At 44.2% G+C, this 23,579-nt stretch overlaps 1 protein-coding gene and 1 long non-coding RNA gene across 10 annotated transcripts; one reads left to right on the forward strand and one right to left on the reverse strand.

The window, feature by feature from the left end:
• Window positions 1-851: 851 nt before the first annotated feature.
• Window positions 852-2,190, forward strand: LOC125512392 (fatty acid desaturase DES2-like). The gene has a single exon (XM_048677485.1). The coding sequence runs from the start codon at window positions 870-872 to the stop codon at window positions 1,998-2,000; it is 1,131 nt and encodes a 376-aa protein (XP_048533442.1). The 5' UTR covers window positions 852-869; the 3' UTR covers window positions 2,001-2,190.
• A 17,437-nt stretch (window positions 2,191-19,627) lies between these two features.
• On the reverse strand, window positions 19,628-23,206 carry LOC125514253. Of its 9 annotated transcripts, none has more exons than XR_007286320.1 (4): window positions 23,009-23,206; window positions 21,951-22,798; window positions 21,686-21,793; window positions 19,628-21,212 (listed from the first exon to the last, which is right to left on the reverse strand). It is a non-coding gene; the product is annotated as an uncharacterized LOC125514253 (long non-coding RNA). The 9 variants fall into 9 exon arrangements; XR_007286323.1 differs by having other exon boundaries at window positions 19,628-20,490; window positions 21,136-21,212; window positions 21,686-22,798; XR_007286326.1 differs by having other exon boundaries at window positions 19,628-20,293; window positions 20,380-20,490; window positions 21,136-22,798.
• Between the last annotated feature and the right edge of the window lie 373 nt (window positions 23,207-23,579).

The raw sequence follows: 23,579 nt of genomic DNA on the forward strand, positions 1-23,579 counted from the left end.
GTGGCACGGAGCAAAAAGGAAAGCAAGTATTGAGAAAAGATTTGGAAGCTTTATCATGAACACAAGGATATATGCGCAGCCACATCCTATCATTAACACCAGCAATATGCCCTCTCTCTAACATTGACGGTCCATCTTTAAGAGGAAGTGAACGAGTATGTCGGCTATTATGCACAAGTGTTTGGCCGCCCTCACAGGGAGATAGGAGTGTCAACCACAATAAGTTGAATTGTTCCATTTTGTCACTGAGAGAGGGTGAACACCAAGTTGTAAGTTAAGTGAAGCAAGTTAGCAAATTGTGAGGGAAAATATAGAGTTGGAGAAGAAAAATATGTGTCTTAAATAGGAGCTCGAGAAGGCCTCCAAGAGGCATGGTTACATGAATTTAGCCTAGCAGTACATGTGAAGCCGCTGGTACACGCATCCGAAAAAGAATCTGAGCATGTCGCGGATGCTCGCACATGCCGCGATCTCCAAACTTGCCATGCCGAGCGCGTGCGTATGGAAACGGAACCGATCGCGGCGGAGGGCTGCTGGGCTGGCTACCGTGGGATGATGATGTTTGACAGGTGGCGGCAGATGCGATGCGGTATGCACGGTTCCACATTTGGAGACGGGATCCAAAAAATCTTTTCCTCCACCACCACCGTGTGTGCTCGTGCCGGGCTTGCCTCGATGCCCTCTCGTGCGCTCGCAGAGCAGAAGTACATTGGTAAAGTATAACCAACTTGCTAGATATCGTTGTTCATGGCGATCTGCTTGCAGAATTATGCCGTTAGAATATACAGTATCTTCGTTCTTGAATGATACATAACTTCATACTACGTACTGTCTGACCACCGGTGTTTTTCTTCGTTGTCAGCAGCATCATGGGTGCCGGCGGCAGGATGACAGAGAAGGAGCGGGAGCTGCTCGGCCGCGGCGGCGCCAGCACGACCTTCCAGCGCTCGCCGACGGACAAGCCGCCGTTCACGCTGGCCCAGATCAAGAAGGCAATCCCGCCACACTGCTTCGAGCGCTCGGTGATCAAGTCCTTCTCCTACCTGGGCCATGACCTCGTCATCGTCGCGGCCCTACTGTACGTGGCGCTGGTCTGGATCCCCACCCTCCCGAGCGTGCTGCAGCTGGGCGCCTGGCCGCTCTACTGGGTCGTGCAGGGCTGCGTCATGACCGGCGTCTGGGTCATCGCGCACGAGTGCGGCCACCACGCTTTCTCCGACTCCTCGCTGCTCGACGACATCGTCGGCCTGGTGCTCCACTCGTGGCTGCTCGTCCCCTACTTCTCGTGGAAGTACAGCCACCGCCGCCACCATTCCAACACGGGCTCGCTGGAGCGCGACGAGGTGTTCGTCCCCTACATCTACAGCAACCCCGTCGGACGTCTGGGGCTCCTCGTCGTGCAGCTGACCATCGGGTGGCCGATGTACCTGTCGCTCAACACCTGCGGCCGCCCGTACCCGCGCTTCGCCTGCCACTTCGACCCCTACAGCCCGATCTACAACGACCGGGAGCGCGCCCAGGTTTCCATCTCGGACGTCGGCGTGCTGGCCGTGTCCCTCGCCTTGTCCAAGCTCGCGTCGGCCTTGGGGTTCTGGTGGGTGGTGCGGGTCTACGGCGTGCCGCTGCTGATCGTGAACGCGTGGCTGGTCCTGGTCACCTACCTGCAGCACACCCACCCGGCGCTGCCGCACTACGACTCGACGGAGTGGGACTGGCTGCGCGGGGCGCTCGCCACCATGGACCGCGACTACGGCATCCTCAACCGCGTGTTCCACAACATCACGGACACGCACGTGGCGCACCACCTCTTCTCCACCATGCCGCACTACCACGCCATGGAGGCCACCAAGGCGATCAAGCCCATCCTCGGCGAGTACTACCAGTTCGACCCCACCCCCGTCGCCAAGGCCACATGGCGCGAGGCCAAGGAGTGCATCTACGTCCGGCCCGAAGACCGCAAGGGAGTCTTCTGGTACAGCAACAAGTTCTCTGCGCCTTAGTCGCCGGCTTAGGTTTGGCCGGCGGTCATCGTTGGTGTCCGGTCATTGACATGGCCGTGTGTGCTGTGTGCGCGTCTGTCATTGCATTGGCGTCATCTACCCCGTTCATGTCGTGTTGTTGTAGACCATTTCGTGTTTATGGCGGAATAACTGAAACACAATAAAAATTACAGTAAATCGAGATTCATAAGACCACCGGACGACCACTACTGCCGTCAAAACGAGTCGCTGATGTGTCGCTGTCATCGCTCCCCTACCAAAGCCAATTTGACCTTGACGACGTCGACGACAACCAAGAAGTCTTCGTGCACGTGACCCTAATTAAGAACCAGCGCGCTGAAGCCGCACTCGTCGCCGTTGAACCTTGCATAGATCTGAAGCACGTGACATCAAATTTTGCTACGTGACGAGAAACTCTAACATCACCGCTCCAAAGGCACGGCAGGAATCTACGCCGGAGCTCCGTCGATTACGTCCAGACGATCAAACTTAAGGAGGACCAGAGTTTGGAAGACAAACTCAAAGAAGAATGCGTTGATTGATATTTATGCCCTGTTTCAGCTCTGGTTGGTACTTCCAAGTCCAATCTCACTGTCACGTTGTGGTCCAAAAATATGGAAGCTGTGGTCAGCGTTGTTAGCTGTCCAAATCCAGCATATTTGCACCGTCTAGTGCTGAAAGCTGTGTTTGAGCGTTGCAAGCAGTCCAAATCCTACAGTTTCGCGTCTGTCTGTCTGGCTACAGTGGAACTACCATGTGCGCCAATAATCCTGGAAACTCCGATTATGAATGTGAGGACCAGCGTTTGGAGCCTCAACTGCCTGTCTTGCAAACGGAAGCTACTACTGCCGAATTATCTCTCGCCCATGCCTGTACTATGCCTAAAGTTGATGTGGGTGGCCGGGGGCCGGGGCACTCCCTTCCCATGTGCCATGGGTCATGGGTAAAGGCCATAAGGGCAACTCCAACGCCGGAAATAGGGCGGACCGGACGCCAAACGAATATAAAATGCGGATGCGGCCGCGTGTTGGACCGATCCATTCGTCCGTTTTGATCCAAACGAACAAACGCGGACAAGATGGGGTCGTGCGTTGGAGTTGCCCTAAGCAAACATAGGGTACCCTGTTGAGTGCCCCCACCCCCTACCATGACGTGCCCATCGCGGGCGTCTTGAGGGCCTTAGATCCGCCGGTAGCGTCCGTGCCCCCTTCGCCCTCTCCCCCCCTCGTCGTCGTTGGTGGGTGTTATTCGCCCGTGCTGAAGGAAATATGCCCTAGAGGCAATAATAAAGTTGTTATTTCATATTTCTTTATATCATAATGAATGTTTATTATTTATGCTAGAATCGTATTAACTGAAAACTTAGTACATGTGTGAATACATAGACAAAATGAATGTCACTAGTATGCCTCTACTTGAGTAGCTCGTTAATCAAAGATGGTTAAGTTTCCTAGCCATGGACATGAGTTGTCATTTAATTAACAGGATCACATCATTAGAGAATGATGTGATTGACTTGACCCATCCGTTAGCTTAGCATATTGATTGTTCAGTTTTATTGCTATTGCTTTCTTTATGTCAAAAACATATTTCTTCGACTATGAGATTATGCAGCTCCCGGATACCCAGAGAAATATCTTGTGTGCTATCAAACGTCACAACGTACCTGGGTGATTATAAAGATGCTCTACAGGTATCTCCGAAGGTGTTTGTTGGGTTGGCATAGATCGAGATTAGGATTTGTCACTCCGAGTATCGGAGAGGTATCTCTGGGCCCTCTTGGTAATGCACATCATAAGAAGCCTTGCAAGAAAAGTGACTAATGAGTTAGTTACAGGGTGATGTATTACGGAATGAGTAAAGAGACTTGCTGGTAACGAGATTGAACTAGGTATGAAAATCCCGACGATCGAATCTCGGGCAAGTAACATACCGGTGACAAAGGGAATAACGTATGTTGTCATAACGGTTCGACCGATAAAGATCTTCGTAGAATATGTAGGAACCAATATGAGCATCTAGGTTCCGCTATTGGTTATTGACCGGAGAGGTGTCTCGATCGTGTCGACATAGTTCTCGAACCCGTAGGGTCCGCACGCTTAACATTCGATGACGGTTTTGTATTATATGAGTTATGTGATTTGGTGACCGAATGTTGTTCAGAGTCCCGGATGACATCAGGGACATGACGAGGAGTCTCAAAATGGTCGAGAGGTAAATATTGATATATAGGACGATAGTATTCGGACACCGGAAGTGTTACGGGGTACCGGGTACATATTGGGTCACCAGAAGGGGTTCCGGACACCCCTCGGCAAAGATATGGGCCTAATGGGCCAAGAGGGGAAACGCAACAGCCAGCAGGGGCTGCTGCGCCCCCCATATGGGCCGCACCAGAGGAGAAAGGAAAGGGGGAGAGAAGGAAGGGGAGGGATTCAACCTCCCCCTTCCTTCCCTCGTCCCTCCTCTTTCCTTTCCTCTTTGGTGAAAAAGGAAAGGGGGGGCGAATTGGGAGGAACCCCAAGTAGGATTCGACCTACTTGGGGCGCCCACTTGGCTGCTTCCTCTCCCTCCCACCTATATATATGAGGAGGGGGGCACCTAGAACACACAACAACATCTGTTAGCCATGTGCAGCGCCTCCCTCCACAGATTACATCCTCGGCCATATTCTCGTAGTGCTTAGGCGAAGCCCTGCGCAGATAACTTCACCATCACCGTCACCACACCGTCGTGCTGAGGGAACTCATCTACTTCATTGACACTTTGCTAGATAAAGAGTGTGAGGTACGTCATCGAGCTGAACGTGTGCAGAACTCGAAGGTGCCGTACATTCGGTGCTTGATCGGTCGGAACGATAATAAGTTCGACTACATCAACCGTATTGTCAAACGCTTCCGCTTTCGGTCTACGAGGGTACGTGGACACACTCTCCTCCTCTCGTTGCTATGCATCTCCTAGATAGATCTTACGTGAGCGTAGGAATTTTTTTGAAATTGCATGCTACGTTTCCCAACAGTGGCATCTGAGCCAGGTCTATGTGTAGATGATATGCATGAGTGGAACACAAAGAGTTGTGTGCGGTGATCGTCATACTGCTTACCACCAATGTCTTATTTTGATTCGGCAGTATTGTAGGATGAAGCGGGCGGGACCAACTTTACATGACCATGTTCATGACACTGGTTCCACGGATAGACATGTAACTAGTTTTGCATAAAGGTGGCTGGCGGGTGTCTGTTTCTCCCTTTAGTTGAATCAAATTTGAGTCCGGCCGGTCCTTGTTGAAGGTTAAAACAACAAACTTGATAAATCACCATTGTGGTTTTGATGCGTAGGTAAGAATGATTCTTACTAGAAGCCCGTAGCAGCCACGTAAAACTTGCAACAACAAAGTAGAGGACGTCTAACTTATTTTTGCAAGGCATGTTGTGATGTGATATGGTCAAGACATGATGTGATATACGTTATTGTATGAGATGATCATGTTTTGTAAAAGTTACTGGCAACCGGCAGGAGCCTCATGGTTGTCTCTTTATTGTATGACATGCAAACGCCATGCAATTACTTTACTTTATCACTACTAGTAAGCATGCACATGCAACACATGTTTAACCATGCAAAAAAAATTTCTTAATAAGATATGTAAGTGTTGGGTTCATAGTTCAACCATTAGCAAGGGTTATGTGGGTGTCCGGTTTGGCAAAGTAGTGTTTTAAAAACAAGGTTTGGCAAAGTAGGAAAATGATATTTCTGTGTCTGGTATAACCATCGTGAAAAACAAGAAACCAATGAAAAAAAGACTTAATAGGTATTTCATTACTCAGAATCCTCATAACATAGACACATCAAAATCTATAGATTACATCAACCATAGAGTTATGAATTCACATTTCCTATGGTACATTTTCATAGAATTTACATATATACATGAATCAAAGGTCAATAAAACAGAGGTGCGGCATCTAAAAACACAAATGCTTAACTGTTGGATGCAAGTTATCTCAAAGATAAGTTCAGAAAAGGCAATTAGAATATGTTTTTCTTTTTAATCAGGAAAGAAAAGGCCAGGATCACAAATTGGTAAATGGAAGAACCTCCATTGGACACTCTACAAATCATTGTCAGACCTGTGGCTCTTCTTTATGAGGACCTTTTTTGCATAGTTATAAAAACATATGAAAATATTAGTAACTTGAACAGGAGCTCTAGACTTTATAGGGAGAAAAAATAGAAAAGAAAGAATGAGACGGGAATGCTATTACGAACACAAGCTATATATGTGAAAATTAATAAGCTCTATTTTAGAAACACCACTCCTGACTGGAGCTTAAAACATGACAGTAGAAGCAGGAGCCTCCAGTGCTTCTGAATTTTCTTTTAAACTCTACGTCTAAGCTTTCTAGTTTACTGTGATTGTCAATTTGCTACATATACACATACTGACTTGTCAAATAATAGAACAGTATATCCAACATCACCATGACAATTAATGGGCGGCTCCACATTTTTTGTTGACAGAAATAGAGAAGGAATGAAACTTAAAAGGTAGCATGGCCACAATCAAGCATACCGGCACACTTCCGACTACACCGGACACAACCAGCCGCGCCGATCTCCATCTAGCCTAGAGCTAGACTAATAAACACTAAACACACATGACCACACAATGGCATGGCCAACTAAAAGAGAAATATGGGGAACCATATGACGAACTCCACCGATGTGACACAAAGTCATTGATGATAGTAAAGCAAAAGACCAAATCTAACACAGCCGCACACCTAAACATAAATTGACACCTCAAACCGCCTGGTGAAGCTAAAACTACCATGCTTTATTCAGTCATAAAAAATGCTTTTGTACTAAGCTGTGAAATTTTTCTATTTCCAGAACTAATGGGTTCGGAGCATATTGCCCAGATGAGGAAATTGCAAGAACAAAAATATGGAAATAACACATGAAAGGTTGACAAATGAAAAATATGGATCCTTGCCTTAATGCATCACAAGTTCAAATCCTTGGCACTCAACTCGGCAAGTAAATTCAGAATCCCTACATCGAGCCATTGGACCTGCATTTACAATTTCTTCTTCAGAATATAGTAAACTCTGATGTGTTCTTTCATAGCTGAAATAGAACACCAAATGCTAGTTCTTCTAGCAAGGGAGATATTAGATAAATTATAACATACTATCATGAAGCCTACATGCAAAATACAAGGTAAATAATGTTCAGTTTCAGAGTTAAAATGTGATCAGCCGAAAGAATATCCTAATTTCACATGTGATAATTAACCAGTTAAATTTGTACATCAAATAATATCATGGCTGGGAGTGTGGGAACAATGATAACCTGAATAGCACCCCGACAGCCATGACCCAGCTGGCAACAATTCATCCAGACATGACTAAAATATAGAAAGGGACGATCACAAATTAGCAAACACATCAAGCAAACCTACATTGAGAATTAAATAACAGTACATCCTATAAGAAAGACCTACGAAAAGGACGAACACCACAATGATCCACACCAAATCCATCCAATCAACAAGAAAAGTACCTAATCTAAACCCCAATGGTCCGCATCAACGGCAACACGTGAATATACATATTGAAGCATCCACCACTACGGCCTCTACCCTTTAATCCCCACATCCTACTGACCGGCTCAATCGAGCAAACTGTCAGCATCACCGGCGACACCTGAAGATACACATAGAAGCATGCACCACTACGACCCCTACTTTAATCCCCACATCCAACCGACAGGCACAATCTAGCAAATAACACCAAAACACAAAGAAAGGAAGAATGAAGGCCGGAGAAAAACTAACGCACCAATGCGTCGGGAGACAGCCACATCAGCCGAAACAAAACTGAAGTGCATCGCGAACGGGCCGAACAGCGAGTCAGCGATGGCGCCGGCGCCGGCGCCATCCACCTCACCAGAGTAGCCGTCCACCCCAGCGAGTCAGCGATGCAGTTACGGATCAACAATTCACAAAAAGTACGAACTTTCAGGGAAATTTGCAAATACAAACGCGGTGCTAAGATGCTTTATAATTTACATTCATCGTCGTCCTAGATGAATCTCGCCCTATCATGTTATCAGTTTGTGAGAACAATGAGACCCAAAAGAGAAAAGACTATCATCTCCATTGTATTCCTTAACTTATTGCAGAAATTAACTTTCCATGACGTTGCCACATGTAAAATTGAATCAATTCATATATTTGTTTATTTGTAATGAATAGGTAGAGATAGATGCAAAGCTAGCACCTGACGAGCTGCCCATCGGCCGGTTCCAGTTACCCTGATTGCGTAAGCAATCTTGGCCGCCTGCTGTTGTGCCTTGCTGCGGCAGTACAACCAGTTGTTGTCCTTCCGCTGTTGCCCTCCGCGGCGCGCCCTGCCTAGCCCTACTGTTGCCGCGAGTCCACGACCGGTTCGCTTCTAATGCACCAATGCGATCAGCAACTGGGAGAAACCTGTGTACGTAAAATACAAGCGATAGGAATTACTCCAATTAACCGAATCCATGAGGAGACAGCATTACTAATAAAAAGATTGGGGCCAGCACGGTGCAAACAGATTGTTCTTCAATCCCATCTCCCATATTAAGTAGTTGATGCCTTGCTATCTCTGAATTTAAGTAGGCTTAATTCTCCCTTTATCTGAAAATGGCTGCATTTATCACATTGTAATATGAAATAGAATGAGATCAGCTGATATATTGTTCTTCAGTTCCATCTCTCACACATTACAATATGTATAATGGATCCTTCTAAAAAATCGCTGAACTAAATTTTTTTGATTGAAGATTACCGTCGGGTTCGTGATGAACACACTGTTGTTCCTGTCCTTAAGCCGGCCGCTTCTGGACTTCATCCTCATCTTGGTCTAGTGCAAGCGCCGGGCGTGGGAGATTTCGTATGGGTGACGCGGGTGGAGGGTCGACTTCATGCGAGAGGCTCCTACGGGCGCGGTGGGTCATGCAGGCGGTCCAGGCGAGCTGCAAGAAAGTGGGGCGGTAGGGCCAAAAGCGAGGGGCGGTGAGGAGGTTAGTCGCGAGTTTGCGGGCAGGCCGGTCAGGGCCAGCAACGAGGGGCGGTGTGCGGGGCGAACGGGCATGCGAGGGGTAGCGATGTGGGCACCAGAGAAGGCGGCGATGAGGAGAAGAGGCAGTGGAACACCGAGGATGCAGGGCCGAGGAGGTGAGGTTCTGAGCAGGGAGAGGAGAGGAGGGAGGTTGGGGATTGAGCGCCCACATCCCCTGTTCGTGCGAGACGTGCGTGAGATCAGGCTCTCAGTTTTTCTCAGAAAGAGGCAGAGGTGCTTAGGAGTGGCATGGTGGGTAATTAAAGTGTAAAACGTGTTTGATATGTTGGAGTAATTTAGACCATCAGATTATAGGATTCAATGGATGAGATGATTTGGTTCTCCGCCCTCTCGTGCTTTTATAGGGGTAGTAGATGTGTTAGCGATAGTTGTAGAAGCAATAGTTGGCGAGACGACCGCAACGCTACGATGGAGATCAATGTGTCAAGCCAGTGACGATGGAGATCAAAAGCACAAAATGATGATGGCCATATCATGTCACATATTTTGATTGCATGTGATGTTTATCTTTTACGCATCTTATTTTGCTTAGTATGGCGGTAGCATTATAAGATGATCCCTTAAGTAAAATTTCAAGGTATAAGTGTTCTCCCTGAGTATGCAGCATTGCGACAGTTCGTGATGCTGAGACACCACGTGATGATCGGGTGTGATAGGCTCTACGTTCACATACAACGGGTGCAAGACAATTTTGCACATGCAGAGTACTCAGGTTAAACTTGACGAGCCTGGCATGTATAGACATGACCTCGGAACACTAGAGACCGAAAGGTCGAACATGAATCATATAATAGATATGATCAACATAGAGATGTCCACCATTGATGACTACTCCATCTCAAGTGATGATCGGACATGGTTTAGTTGATTTGGATCACGTATCATTTAGATGACTTGAGGGATATCTATCTAAGTGGGAGTTCTAAAGTAATATGATTAATTAAACTTAATTTATCATGAACTTAGTCCTGATAGTTTTGCATATCTATGTTGTAGATCAATAGCTCGCGATATAGCTCCTATATATTTTTGATATGTTCCTAGAGAAAACTAAGTTGAAAGATGATAGTAGCAATGATGCGGACTGGGTCCGTGATATGAGGATTATCCTCATTGATGTACAGAAGAATTATGTCCTTGATGCTCCGCTACGTGACAAACCCGTTGCAGGAGCAGATGCAGATGTTATGAATGTTTTGCAAGCTCGATATGATGTTTTGAACGCCACTAAGTATATGAGATGTTTCAAGAGCTGAAAATGAGTATTTCAGATTCATGCCCGTGTCAAGAGGTATGAGACCTCTAACAAGTACTTAGCCTACAAGATGGAGGAGAATAGCTCAGCTAGTGAGCATGTGCTCAGAATGTCTGGTACTACAATTGCTTGAATCAAGTGGTAGTTAATCTTCCAGATAAGATAGTGATTGACAGAGTTCTCTAGTCACTATCACCAAGTTATTAGAACTTTGTGATGAACTATAATATGCAAGGGATGACGAAAACAATTCCCAAGCTCTTCATGATGCTGAAATTGACGAAGGTAGAAATTAAGAAAAAGCATCAAGTGTTGATGATTAACAAAATCACTAGTTTCAAGAAAAAAGCAAGGTAAATAAAGGGAACTTCAAAAAGAATGGCAAGCAAGTTGCCACTCCTGTGAAGAAGCCCAAAACTAGACATAATCCTGAAACTGAGTGCTTTTACTGTAAAGGGAATGGTCACTGGAAGCGGAACTACCCCAAATACTTGGCGGATAAGTAGGATGGCAAAGTGAACAAAGATATATTTGATATACATTTTATTGATATGTACTTTAATAGTGTTCATAGTAACCCTAGGGTATTTGATACCGGTTCAGTTGCTAAGATTAGTAACTCCAAACAGGAGTTGCAAAATGAACAGATACTAGTTAAGGGCGAGGTGACGATGTGTGTTGAAAGTGATTCCAAGGTAGATAAGATCACCATCACACAGTCCCTTTACCTTCGGGATTAGTGTTGAACCTAAAATAATGTTATTTGGTGTTTGCGTTGAGCATGAATATGATTGGATCATGTTTATTGCAATACGGTTATTCAATTAAGTCAAAGAATAATTGTTGTTCTGTTTACATGAATAAAACCTTCTATGGTCATACACTCAGTATAAATGATTTACTGAATCTCAATTGTAGTGATACCCATATTCATAATATTGATGCCAAAAGACGCAAAGTTGATAATGATAGTGTAACATACTTGTGGCACTGCCATTTAGGTCATATTGGTGTAAAGCGCATGAAGAAACTCCATGTAAATGGGCTTTTGGAATCACTTGATTATGAATCATTTGATACTTGTGAAACCATGCTTCATGGGTAAGATGACTAATACTCCATTCTCCGAAACAATGGAGCGAGCTAATGACTTATTGGAAATAATACATACCGATGTATGCGGTCCGATGAGTGTTGAAGCTCGCGGCGGGTATCGTTATTTTCTGACCTTCATGGATGATTTCAGAAGATATGGGTATATCTACTTGATAAAACACAAGTATGAAACATTTGAAAGTTTAAAGACTTTTAGAGTGAAGTGGAGAATCATCGTAACAAGAAAATAAAGTTTCTACAATCTGATCGCGGAGGCGAATATTTGAGTTACGAGTTTGGCCTTCATTTAAAACAATGTGGAATAGTTTCACAACTCACGCCACCTGGAATACCACAGCGTAATGGTCTGTCCAAACGTCGTAACCATACTTTATTAGATATGGTGCGATCTATGATGTCTGTTACCGATTTACCACTATCGTTTTGGGGTTATGTATTAGAGACAGCTGCATTCACGTTAAATAGGGCACCGTCTAAATCCGTTGATATGACACCGTATGAACTATGGTTTGGAAAGAAACCTAAGCTGTCGTTTCTTAAAGTTTGGGGTTGCGACACTTATGTCAAAAGGCTTCAGCCTGATAAGCTCGAACCCAAATCGGAGAAGTGTGTATTCATAGGATACCCAAAAGAAACAATTGGGTACACCTTCTACCACAAATCTGAAGGCAAGATATTTGTTGCCAAGAATGGAAACTTTCTAGAGAAGGAGTTTCTCTCGAAAGAAGTGAGTGGGAGGAAAGTAGAACTTGATGAGGTAATTGTACCTTCTCTCGAATTGGAAAGTAGCACACCAGAGAAATCCATTTCTCGTGATGCCTACACCAACTAGAGAGGAAACTAATGATGATGATCATGAAACTTCAAGATCAAGTTACTACTGAAACTCGTAGGTCAACCAGAGCACGATCCGCACCAGAGTGATACAGTAATCCTGTCCTGGAAGTCATGTTACTAGACCAAGGCGAACCTACGAACTATGAAGAAGCAATGATGAGCCCAGATTCTGACAGATGGCTTGAGGTCATGAAATCTGAGATAGTATCCATGTATGAGAACAAAGTGTGGACTTTGGTGGAATTGCCCGATGATCGGAAAACCATTGAGAATAAATGGATCTTCAAGAAGAAGACTGACGCTAATAGTAATGTCACTATCTACAAAGCTTGACTTGTCGCAAAAGGTTTTTGCCAAAGTTCAAGGAGTTGACTACGATGAGACTTTCTCACCCGTAGCGATGCTTAAGTCTGTCCGAATCATGTTAGCAATTTTCACATTTTATGATTATGAAATTTGGCGAATGGATGTCAAAAATTGCATTCCTTAATGGATCTTAAAGAAGAGTTGTATATGATGCAACTAAAAGGTTTTGTCAATCCCAAAGGTGCTAACAAAGTGTACAAACTCCAGCGATCCATCTATGGACAGGTGCAAGTATCTTGAAGTTGGAATATACGCTTTGATAAGGTGGTCAAAGCATATGGTTTTATACAGACTTACGGTGAAGTCTGTATTTACAAGAAAGTGAGTGGGAGCTCTGTAGCATTTTTTATATTATATGTGGATGACATATTGCTGATTGGAAATGATATAAATTTTTTGGATAGCATAAAAGGATACTTAAATAAGAACTTTTCAATGAAACACCTCGATGAAGCTGCTTATAAATTAGGCATCAAGATCTATAAAGATAGATCAAGACGCTTGATAAGATTTTTCAATGAGTACATACCTTGACAAGATTTTGAAGTTCAAAATGGATCAGTCAAAGAAAGAGTTCTTGTCTGTATTGTAAGGTGTGAAGTTGAGTAAGACTCGAAGCCCGACCACGGCATAAGATAGAGAGAGAATGAAAGTCATTCCCTACCCCTCAGCCATAGGTTCTATAAAGCATGCCATGATGTGTACCAGACCTATTGTGTACCTTGCCATGAGTTTGGCAAGGGGATACAATAGTGATCCATGAGTAGATCACTAGACATCGGTCAAAATTATCCTTTAGAGGACTAAGGAAATATTTCTCGGTTATGGAATGATAAAGATTTCGTCGTAAAGAGTTACGTCGATGCAAGCTTTGACACCGATCTGGATGACTCTGAATCTCGATCTGGATACATATTGAAAGTGGGAGCAATTAGCTAGAGTAGCTCCACTCAGAGCATTGTAGACATAGAAATTTGCAAAATACATAAGGATCTGAATGTGACAGACCCGTTGACTAAACTTCTCTCACTGGCAAAACATGATCACACCGTAGTATTTTTGGGTGTTAATCATATGGTGATGTGAACTAGATTATTGACTCTAGTAAACCCTTTGGGTGTTGGTCACATGGTGATGTGAACTACGGGTATTAATCACATAACAATGTGAACTATTGGTGTTAAATCACATGGCGATGTGAACTAGAATATTGACTCTTGTGCAAGTGGGAGACTGGAGGAAATATGCCCTAGAGGCAATAATAAAGTTGTTGTTTTATATTTCCTTATATCATGATAAATGTTTATTATTCATGCTAGAATTGTATTAATCGAAAACTTGATACATGTGTGGATACATAGACAAAACAACGTGTCCCTAGTAAGCCTCTACTAGACTAGCTCATTGATCAAAGATGGTTAAGTTTCCTAACCATAGAAATGTGTTGTCATTTGATGAATGGGATCCCATCATTAGGAGAATGATGTGATGGACAAGACCCATCCGTTAGCTTAGCATATTGATTGTTCAGTTTTATTGCTATTGCTTTCTTCGTGTCAAATACATAATCCTTCGACTATGAGATTATGCAACTCCCGGATACCGGAGGAATACCTTGTGTGCCATAAAACATCACAACGTAACTGGGTGATTATAAAGATGCTCTACAGGTATCTCCGAAGGTGTTTGTTGGGTTGGCATAGATCGAGCTTAGCATTTGTCACTCCGAGTATCAGAGAGGTATCTTTGGGCCCTCTCGGTAATGCACATCATAAGAAGCCTTGCAAGCAAAGTGACTAATGAGTTAGTTAATGGATGATGTATTACAGAACGAGCAAATAGACTTGCCGATAAAAAGACTGAACTAGGTATGAAGATACCGACGATCGAACCTCGGGCAAGTAATATAGCGATGACAAAGGGAATAACGTATGTTGGCATAATGGTTCGACCGATAAAGATCTTCATAGAATATGTAGGAACCAATATGAGCATCCAGGTTCCGCTATTGGTTATTGACCGGAGAGCTGTCTCGGTCATGTCTACAGAGTTCTCGAACCCGTAGGGTCCGCACGCTTAACGTTCGATGACGATTTTGTATTATATGAGTTATGTGATTTGGTGATCGAATATTGTTCCGAGTCCCGGATGAGATCACAAACATGATGAGGAGCATCGAAATGGTCGAGAGGTAAAGATTGATATATAGGACAATAGTATTCGGACACCGGAAGTGTTCCAGTGTACCAGGTACATATCGGGTCACCAGAAGGGGTTACGGGCACCCTGATACGTCTCCAACGTATCTATAATTTTTGATTGTTCTATGCTATTATATTATCTGTTTTGGATGTTTAATGGGATTTATTATACACTTTTATATTATTTTTGGGACTAACCTGCTAAACCAAGGCCTAGTGCAAATTGTTTTTTTTGCCTATTTCAGTGTTTCATAGAAAAGGAATATCAAACGGAATCCATACGGAATAAAACCTTCGGGAGAGTTATTTTTGGAACAAACGTGATCCAGGGGACTTGGAGTACTCGTCAAGAAAGGAGCAAGGAGGCCACGAGGCAGGGAGGCGCGCCTGCCCCCCTAGGCGCGCCCCCACCCTCGTGGGCCCCTCGCAGCTCCACCGACCTACTTCTTCCTCCTATATATATCCACATACCCCCAAAACATTCAGGAGCACCAAGAAACCCTATTTCCACCGCCGCAACCTTTTGTACCCAAGAGATCCCATCTTGGGGCCTTTTCTGGAGCTCCGCCGGAGGGGGAATCAATCACGGAGCGCTTCTACATCAACACCATAGACTCTCCGATGATGTGTGAGTAGTTTACTACAGATCATCGGGTCCATAGTTATTAGCTAGATGGATTCTTCTCTCTCTTTGGATCTCAATACAAAGTTCTCCTTGATTCTCTTGAAGATCTATTCGATGTAACTCTTTTTGCGGTGTGTTTGTCGAGATCCGATGAATTGTGGGTTTATGATCAAGTTTATCTATGAACAATATTTGATTCTTCTCTGAAATATTTTATGTATAATTGGTTATCTTTGCAAGTCTCTTCGGATTATCAGTTTGGTTTGGACTACTAGATTGATCTTTCTTGCAATGGGAGAAGTGCTTAGCTTTTGGTTCAATCTTGCGGTGTCCTTTCCCAGTGATAGCAGGGGCAGCAAGGCACGTATTGTATTGTTGCCATCAAGGACAAAAAGATGGGTTTATTTCATATTGCTTGAGTTTATCCCTCTACATCATGTCATCTTGCCTAACGCGTTACTCTGTTCTTATGAACTTAATACTCTAGATGCATGCTGGATAGCGGTTGATGTGTGGAGTAATAGTAGTAGATGCAGAATCGTTTCGGTCTACTTGTCGCGGATGTGATGCCTATATACATGATCATGCCTAGATATTCTCATAATTATGCATTTTTCTATCAATTGCTCGACAGTAATTTGTTCACCCACTGTAATACTTATGCTATCTTGAGAGAAGCCACTAGTGAAACCTATGGCCCCCGGGTCTATATTTTATCATATAAGTTTCCAATCTATTTTACTTTGCAATCTTTACTTTCAATCTATATCATAAAAATATCAAAAATATTTTTCTTATTATCTCTATCAGATCTCACTCTCGTAAGTGACCGTGAAGGGATTGACAACCCCTTTCTCGCGTTGGTTGCGAGGTTCTTATTTGTTTGTGCAGGTACGAGGGACTTGCGTGTAGTCTCCTACTGGATTGATACATTGGTTCTCAAAAACTGAGGGAAATACTTACGCTACTTTGCTGCATCACCCTTTCTTCTTTAAGGGAAAACAAACGCAGTGCTCAAGAGGTAGCAAGAAGGATTTCTGGCGTCGTTGCTGGGGAGATCTACGCACAAGTCAAGACATACCATGTACCCATCACAAACTCTTATCCCTCGCATTACATTATTTGTCATTTGCCTCTCGTTTTCCTCTCCCCCACTTCACCCTTGCCATTTTATTCGCCCTCCTTTTCCATTGCCTCTTTTTCGCTCACTTCTTGTGTGCTTGTGCGTTGGATTGTTTGTCACGATGGCTCAAGATAATACTAAATTGTGTGATTTTTCCAATAACAACAATAATGATTTTATTAGCACTCCGATTGCTCCTCTTACCGATGCTGAATCTTGTGAAATTAATACTGCTTTGCTGAATCTTGTCATGAAAGATCCGTTTTTTGGCCTTCCTAGTGAAGATGCCGCTACCCATCTAAACAACTTTGTTGATTTGTGTGACTAGTAAGCATGCACGTGCAATGCACATCTCGTGAAGAAGACATGGTTTGTTCTATCATAACCTCTCCCTCTAAGGGGATAAGGACAGCTATAGTTTGTCCCCTCCCTTTATCGTCAAGATAGTCCCACCAACACTACTAGGGAAAAGCCTAGCAGCAGCGAGGGTTTTGGGCCTCTCAGTAGCGCGGGTGCCGGCGCTACTAATAAGGCGCTACAACTAACGTATAGCAGTAGCGCCTGTTGTCCCACGCTACTGCTATACATGAATAGCTGTAGCGCTCTTTGGGAAAGGGCGCTACTGATATTATCTGCAGCGCTGTTTGCTGGGACGCGCTACTGGTAAGGAGGCGCTACTGCTAAATTTCCTCCCTCGCTACTACTAGTTTATTTATTAGTTTTTTTCCTGCATATTTGTTTTGTATTTGTTTTGTATTTGAATAGGCTTTATACAATAATCTTTAGCATATCATACACATACAAATGTAATCATAGCATATACATACAATTAGTCTCATCAAATCATGTCATCATCATAATCATCATCCAACACAAAGTGGTCTCTCGTCATCATCTCGAAAATAGCGATACAAGTCTCGATTACTTGCAAATACATCGTCATCCATCTAAACAATGATATACACGAGAAGAGCTATCACTTTGAGAACATGAGTTCGTATCCCTCTCTCGCATTAGCGTGAACCTAAACTAACTACTGCCTGTCGCTCGGAAACCGGAAACCGGTACACCTGGGCAGCCTGACACTCCGGCCACTTGTCGTATATATACTCCTGGGGTAGCACTTCTTCGCCATCTATGATCTATGCACCTGCATCATCACATGAGTCGATGATATGCAACATATATAGTTGAGCCCGGTAAGGCTAAAAAATTCGTCTGCCGCCCGGTAGGCGTCGTCGCAATCACCAGAACCCTTTCCTTCATCGTTGCTAGCCATGTTTCCTATGATTAAATCTAGTCAATTAATTCTAGACCTAATAAAATGAATAATGACATAAAAAGGCCTATTGTTTTGCAGGAATGTTGACTCCTTCCTGGTGCGGCAAATCACGGGCACTCGATATGTCCTAGTTTGTAGCACAAGTCATGCCGAAATTCATGGAAAATTTTGGCATGACCTTTGCTAAAAAGTGGACAAATCGAGAATCCAAAATTTGCCGGAAAAGAAATGAATCAACATTCCGGCAAAACATAGGCCACTAAGCATCATTCCCTGGAAACAGTGTCCAAATATACACGAGCAACCACATGTCCAAATTTCGCAAGCTAATTCAAAAACAAAGTGTAGAAGAAAATTCATTTAACTACTAATAGAACAAAATTCAGTTAAGTTTAGTGCTCTATAATGATGAAAGGAAAAAATTCAGTTAACTACTAATTTCATTCATTTAGGTTATTCATTTAACATCACCTAATTAACCTACTGTACCACTAGTACTAGCAGCACTACTAACCTAATTAACCTAGCAAAACTCTAGTGCCGTAACTGAAAAACATCTAATTAACATCTACTAGTACCACTATTGCCCTAACCTAATTAACATCTACTAGTATCACTATATACTATACAAGCAACATCTACACTAATTAAACCCTACTGCCCTAACTAACTTTTGCTCTACTAATTTTTTTCTCTAAAATGCAGAGAGAGATGAGTGGGGGACTTACAGAGAGGGGAGAGAGGGCGGGCTCGGGCACGGGCAACGTCGGTCCTGGGCGGGCTCGGACGGCGGTGAGGTGGAGGGCGCCAACGGTGACGTCGAGGGCGGCCTCGGGCGGCGGCGGTGAGGCTGAGGGCGGCCTCGGGCGGCGACGGTGAGGATGACGGCAGCCTCGGGAGGAGACGGTGAGGTTGTGGGCGTCCACGCCGGCAGGAGATGCCGACGAAGTGGGCGACGGCGAATTGGGGAGACGGCGGCGAGGGCGAGGGATTTGGGGAAGAAGTGGCCGGGGGGCGGGGGGGGGGGGGGGGGGGGGGGGGGGGGGGGGGGGGGGGGGGGGGGGGGGGGGGGGGGGGGGGGGGGGGGGGGGGGGGGGGGGGGGGGGACCGCTGTTTAAGTGAAACGTAACGGTAGCGAGTTTCCGAAAACGCGCTATAGCTATGTTAGCTATAGCGTGTTTACTGAAACCCGCTACTGCTATTCCTTTCTCCTTTTTCCTTTTTTCTTTTATTTTTCTTTACATTTTATTTTTTTCTTTCTCTTTTTTCTATTTCTTTCATTTTCATTTACTTTTCTACTTAGTTTTCACTTTATTTTATTTCTGTTAGCAGCAGCACCTTACACGTAAGCGCGCTACAGCTACGGAGCGTAGCAGTAGCGCTGGGTCAGTATACGCGCTACTGCTAGTTGGGCTAGCCATGTGCGCCCAGTTCAAACATAGCAGCAGCGCTTTTCGCCAGTACGCGCTACTGCAAAAGTCGTAGCAGTAGCGCGGTTTATTTACGCGCGCTGCTACTAATTAGCAGTAGCGTTTGATTTTGTACAGCGCTACTGGTAACGTTCTGTGTATAAGGTTTTCCCTAGTAGTGCAAGTTAACACCTAAATTTCTTACTAACGCCATTAGTTCATGTATAAATTTATTACTCTATTCCTCTCACACACAACTCCATTTAAAGTAAAATCAGGCAACCAAGTATGCAGATGGCTAATGCCTTCATAGATGTGCCAGATGCGGCACCAAAATCTCGTCTTGCCATTTAAGATATTGAGAACATAAGCATTATCAGATTACAAAACAATGCGAGAAACAAGGACGAACTCACAAGCCGGAGACTGATTATGCACCCTTGGACATCGGGTTCCACCACGTCGTGGCATCTCTAGATGTTCAGATGTTCAGATGTTCAGAGTGGCATCTCTTTGTGATTGTGATCACTGAAAACAATACAGTTTTGGTCATTATTTTGCCAAAAAGAAGCAGCAACATTTAACTTTGCCCAGTTTTCCTCTAGTATAGTGGCAATGTGCATCACATGTACTTGCAATTTGTTTTTTACAGTTGTCAGGAGATTAGGTTAGCGCTTCCAAAATAAAATAAAATAAAATAGTAGATTCGACTTCATCAGAAAGTAAGTACCAATGCGTCCCAATAAGATTGACCAAGTGCCTTGGAGCTTAATTATCTAGAATGGGCAGTCAAGGTAATGGCCCTGAGGGTATGGTGCGAACATATTGGCCTATATATTAACGAAGTAAAAGAATAATGTTCATATGAAGTAAGTATGTTAATAAACTTATGATATATATGAATTACCTTTACAGATAGCATCAAAACCACAACTCTCTGTTTTGAAACCATCTTCTGTGCCAAACAAAACACCAAAATAACTAAGAAAAATAAAGATAGCTTAGAAACAGAAAATGGGTTAATCAATACTCTCATATTACTTGAGATATAGTAGCATTTTTCAATATTGGAAATTAGAAACCATCGACGGTTTAGTATGATTGACACATTTACTGGGGATGTGACCAATGTGTCATCTGTTCTCTGATGTCCTGCAAGATTATTAAAAACTGAGAATTGTTTGCATAGAGATCACTGAATTTCTGGTTAAAAATAATGGCTGAAAGTTTACTTTAAAATGCAATTCTCGAATGCAGCTAAAACTCGTTTCCGTTTTTCTGAGAACATGGAGGAGAACTCCTTGTATAAATATATAAAGAAGAGAATAGTACATCAACCTAATAAATGGAAACAAAAGAAGCAATGTAAACTGTTGTGAAACAAAGGAAGATACAGCCTGAAATCGAGTTATGACTTATAAGTAGTAGAACAAGATTTTGTATACATAAGTAAGCATGCACGTGCAATGCACGTCTCGTGAAGAAGACATGATTTTGTATATATATGTCACATCCCAATTTAAATGTAGAAAGAACTATGCATATTATAAATATCAATTCTAAAACACGGAACTAATGAGAGCTCCAATTTTACCCAGCATCCTAAAATATCACCAAATGTTATAAGAGGGTTTGGACACAGAAAAATCAATGCAACTCTATTTCTCCACACAATTACTCCGACCATCACTTCTATATTCATGCAGCGCCTAAATATGTTGTCAAAGACATCAATGTGAGAAATGGAAGCCAGATCAACATAACAAACGTACTCATTTTGCATTGCCAAATAATTACCTGAACTTCGTCCTACACTCCATCCATGCCGTAACTCGTTGCTTGAGCGTAGGGCAGTCCTCACATATGAACTGAAACTGTGGAACATAAGTAATAATCAATGAATCCATTGTGGACAAAAAATGGGACTCTAGTCCCAGACCAGACCGCAGTAGTTTCAGCTTGGGATGTTGTTACTAATTGAAGTGGATTAATCTATGGTTAATAGAATTAAAATGGAGTGTTTTTTTCCATAAATGCAATAAATATTTGAACAAATAATCGATGATGGAGATTCGGGATAAAAAAGAATATGACTAAATCAGTGCAGAACCAAGGACATAAATTATTGATCTATGAAAGTATCATCAATTAATGATTGTGCTCATTTTGGTTCACTGGAACATGGTAGAAGCTGCAACACATGACTGGAGATAATCCCAGTGTTTATACTTGCCTAGTAACATGGCTAATTTTTGTTCAGTGGGTCATGGTAGAAGCTACAACACATGACTGGAGATAATCCTAGTGTTATATTTGTCTAGTAACATGGCATCTCGGTAGACAATACTTGGTAGGCACCAGATTGTTCTGGTCGGAGACGCCTCAAGAATTGCTTCAGAACCAAAGGATGGTGACACTAATCAATCCATTGTCGATCCTGCTCACCAGCTGTCACCTGATACAGCAGCTTCAAGTTCAGTTACAAATTAGTAAAATTTAAACTGACAAACAAAAAGTAGCTCCACCTCCTGCTTAAAACTCTTACCATTTCTATTACAAATAGTGAAAGTACCTAACCTACAAATAGTAATTGGCATGCATTACCAATCAACCTGGAAATGGTAAATAGCAAAGATGCTTGGATCGTTGTCGGCGTGGTTAACTCTGGCTCCTCCGAATCGTCTCGTCCTCTGCTCTGCGTCTTCAACTTTGGCTATGGCGTCCTCTCCTCTGCGTCTCGAACTCGAACTCCGGCTATGATGTCCTCTCCTTTGCAGCGTCCAGCGTCACAATTGCAGAGCCCGGCTGCTTCAGGATCAACATCACACGATTCAATGGCTCCGTCGACATCGACCCCGACATTTATGTTTGCTCCACCTAGAACTGGAGGCACGAAGCAGCCGGCCACGGTGCACTTCGGTGAGGACGTGGGCTGGACGGGGTTCTTGATGGACTCGAGGGAGCCGAGCCTGTAGTAGGAGTGCAGCACGTGGAATCGCAGCACCGGAAGGGAGGCCGGGGAAGGCGTCGTCGATGGGGACGAAGATGGTGATGCCGGTGCCGCGCTCGTCGGCCTGGAAGTCATCCGCGATGCTGGAGGTCTCGAGCGCCATGTTGAACCCCGCGCGTCGGTGAGGACGTGGATGATGTTGTTCGCGGGGGACCGACGGCCGAACGTAGTGACCTCGAAGCCGCATGGGACGATGAGACGAGCGGACCAGGACCGCGGAGCTGCTGCCATCGCCCGCCGCCACGAGGTTCGATCCTTGTGAGGGGAGCGCGCCGGGTGGTCTGGAACCGATCGGGTATTCGATCATTGTGCTGATTTCCTTCCTCGTTGAGGACGTGGGCCATGGACGACGTTGAGGGTGTCCCCGAGAACCCGCCTGTTTCCTCTCACACCGGGGCGGCCGGCGCCTGCGGCCTTCAGCCTTCAGCTCCCCTGCCGTTCATGCGGCACCTGGACATCACCCAAGAGAAACATGAGTAAAGATCAAGGAGCCGCTTGATTGACGCACGGACCGGCAGGAAACTCGCTCGCATCAGACTCATGATTGGAAACATAGTTAAAAATCTGATCTTAGCCAATTAGACTCATATGAACAATAGATCGAGAGAGAAACCCAACGGCGCGGTGAAAAAGATAGATTCGACGGGCTGTGTGGCTCACCTTTGGCCTTCGGTTGCGGAGCGGCCATGGATGCTTGTTGTTTCGGCTCCGAAACGGAACATAGCGGAGCGGTGACCTTCGATTCCTCCGATCCAGGCGGCATCGCGTGGGCGTTGGAGAGCGAGAGGAGCGGAGGAGCGGTTGGTGATGGCTCCGTACGCCGGCATGCGTGCCTCCTCTGGGATGGTAGTGGTAGGGAGTTTTCATATGGGAGAAATTGACATGCAGGGATTAGCGTGATTGATGGGATTAGCGTGAGCTGGCGCGTGGAATTTTTCTCCGCCGGTGGAGCACGTTCAGTCATTCTAAATTGATAGGTACACATTTGAATCGGAATTAAATTAATCATAACCATTAGATTTTATTCAGTGGGTTTAATCTAACGGTGCTAATCAATCTGGGTACATCTGTTGTGTGGCTTTAAGAAAGAATTAGTTCGATTGTTTAATAGTAGTATAGATATGCAAAAGAAGAAAGATGTGGATAATGATATTGTTAAATTGAATCTATTTCCGTTTTCTCTTAGAGATCGTGCTAAAACTTGGTTTTCTTCTTTGCCTAAAAATAGTAT

Source organism: Triticum urartu, chromosome 6, assembly GCF_003073215.2.
Source record: "Triticum urartu cultivar G1812 chromosome 6, Tu2.1, whole genome shotgun sequence".
NCBI classification, from domain to species: domain Eukaryota; kingdom Viridiplantae; phylum Streptophyta; class Magnoliopsida; order Poales; family Poaceae; genus Triticum; species Triticum urartu.

Bases quoted from the DNA above. Each gene is read 5' to 3' on its own strand.
- LOC125512392 (XM_048677485.1), top strand. From the start codon at position 870: ATGGGTGCCGGCGGCAGGATGACAGAGAAGGAGCGGGAGCTGCTCGGC.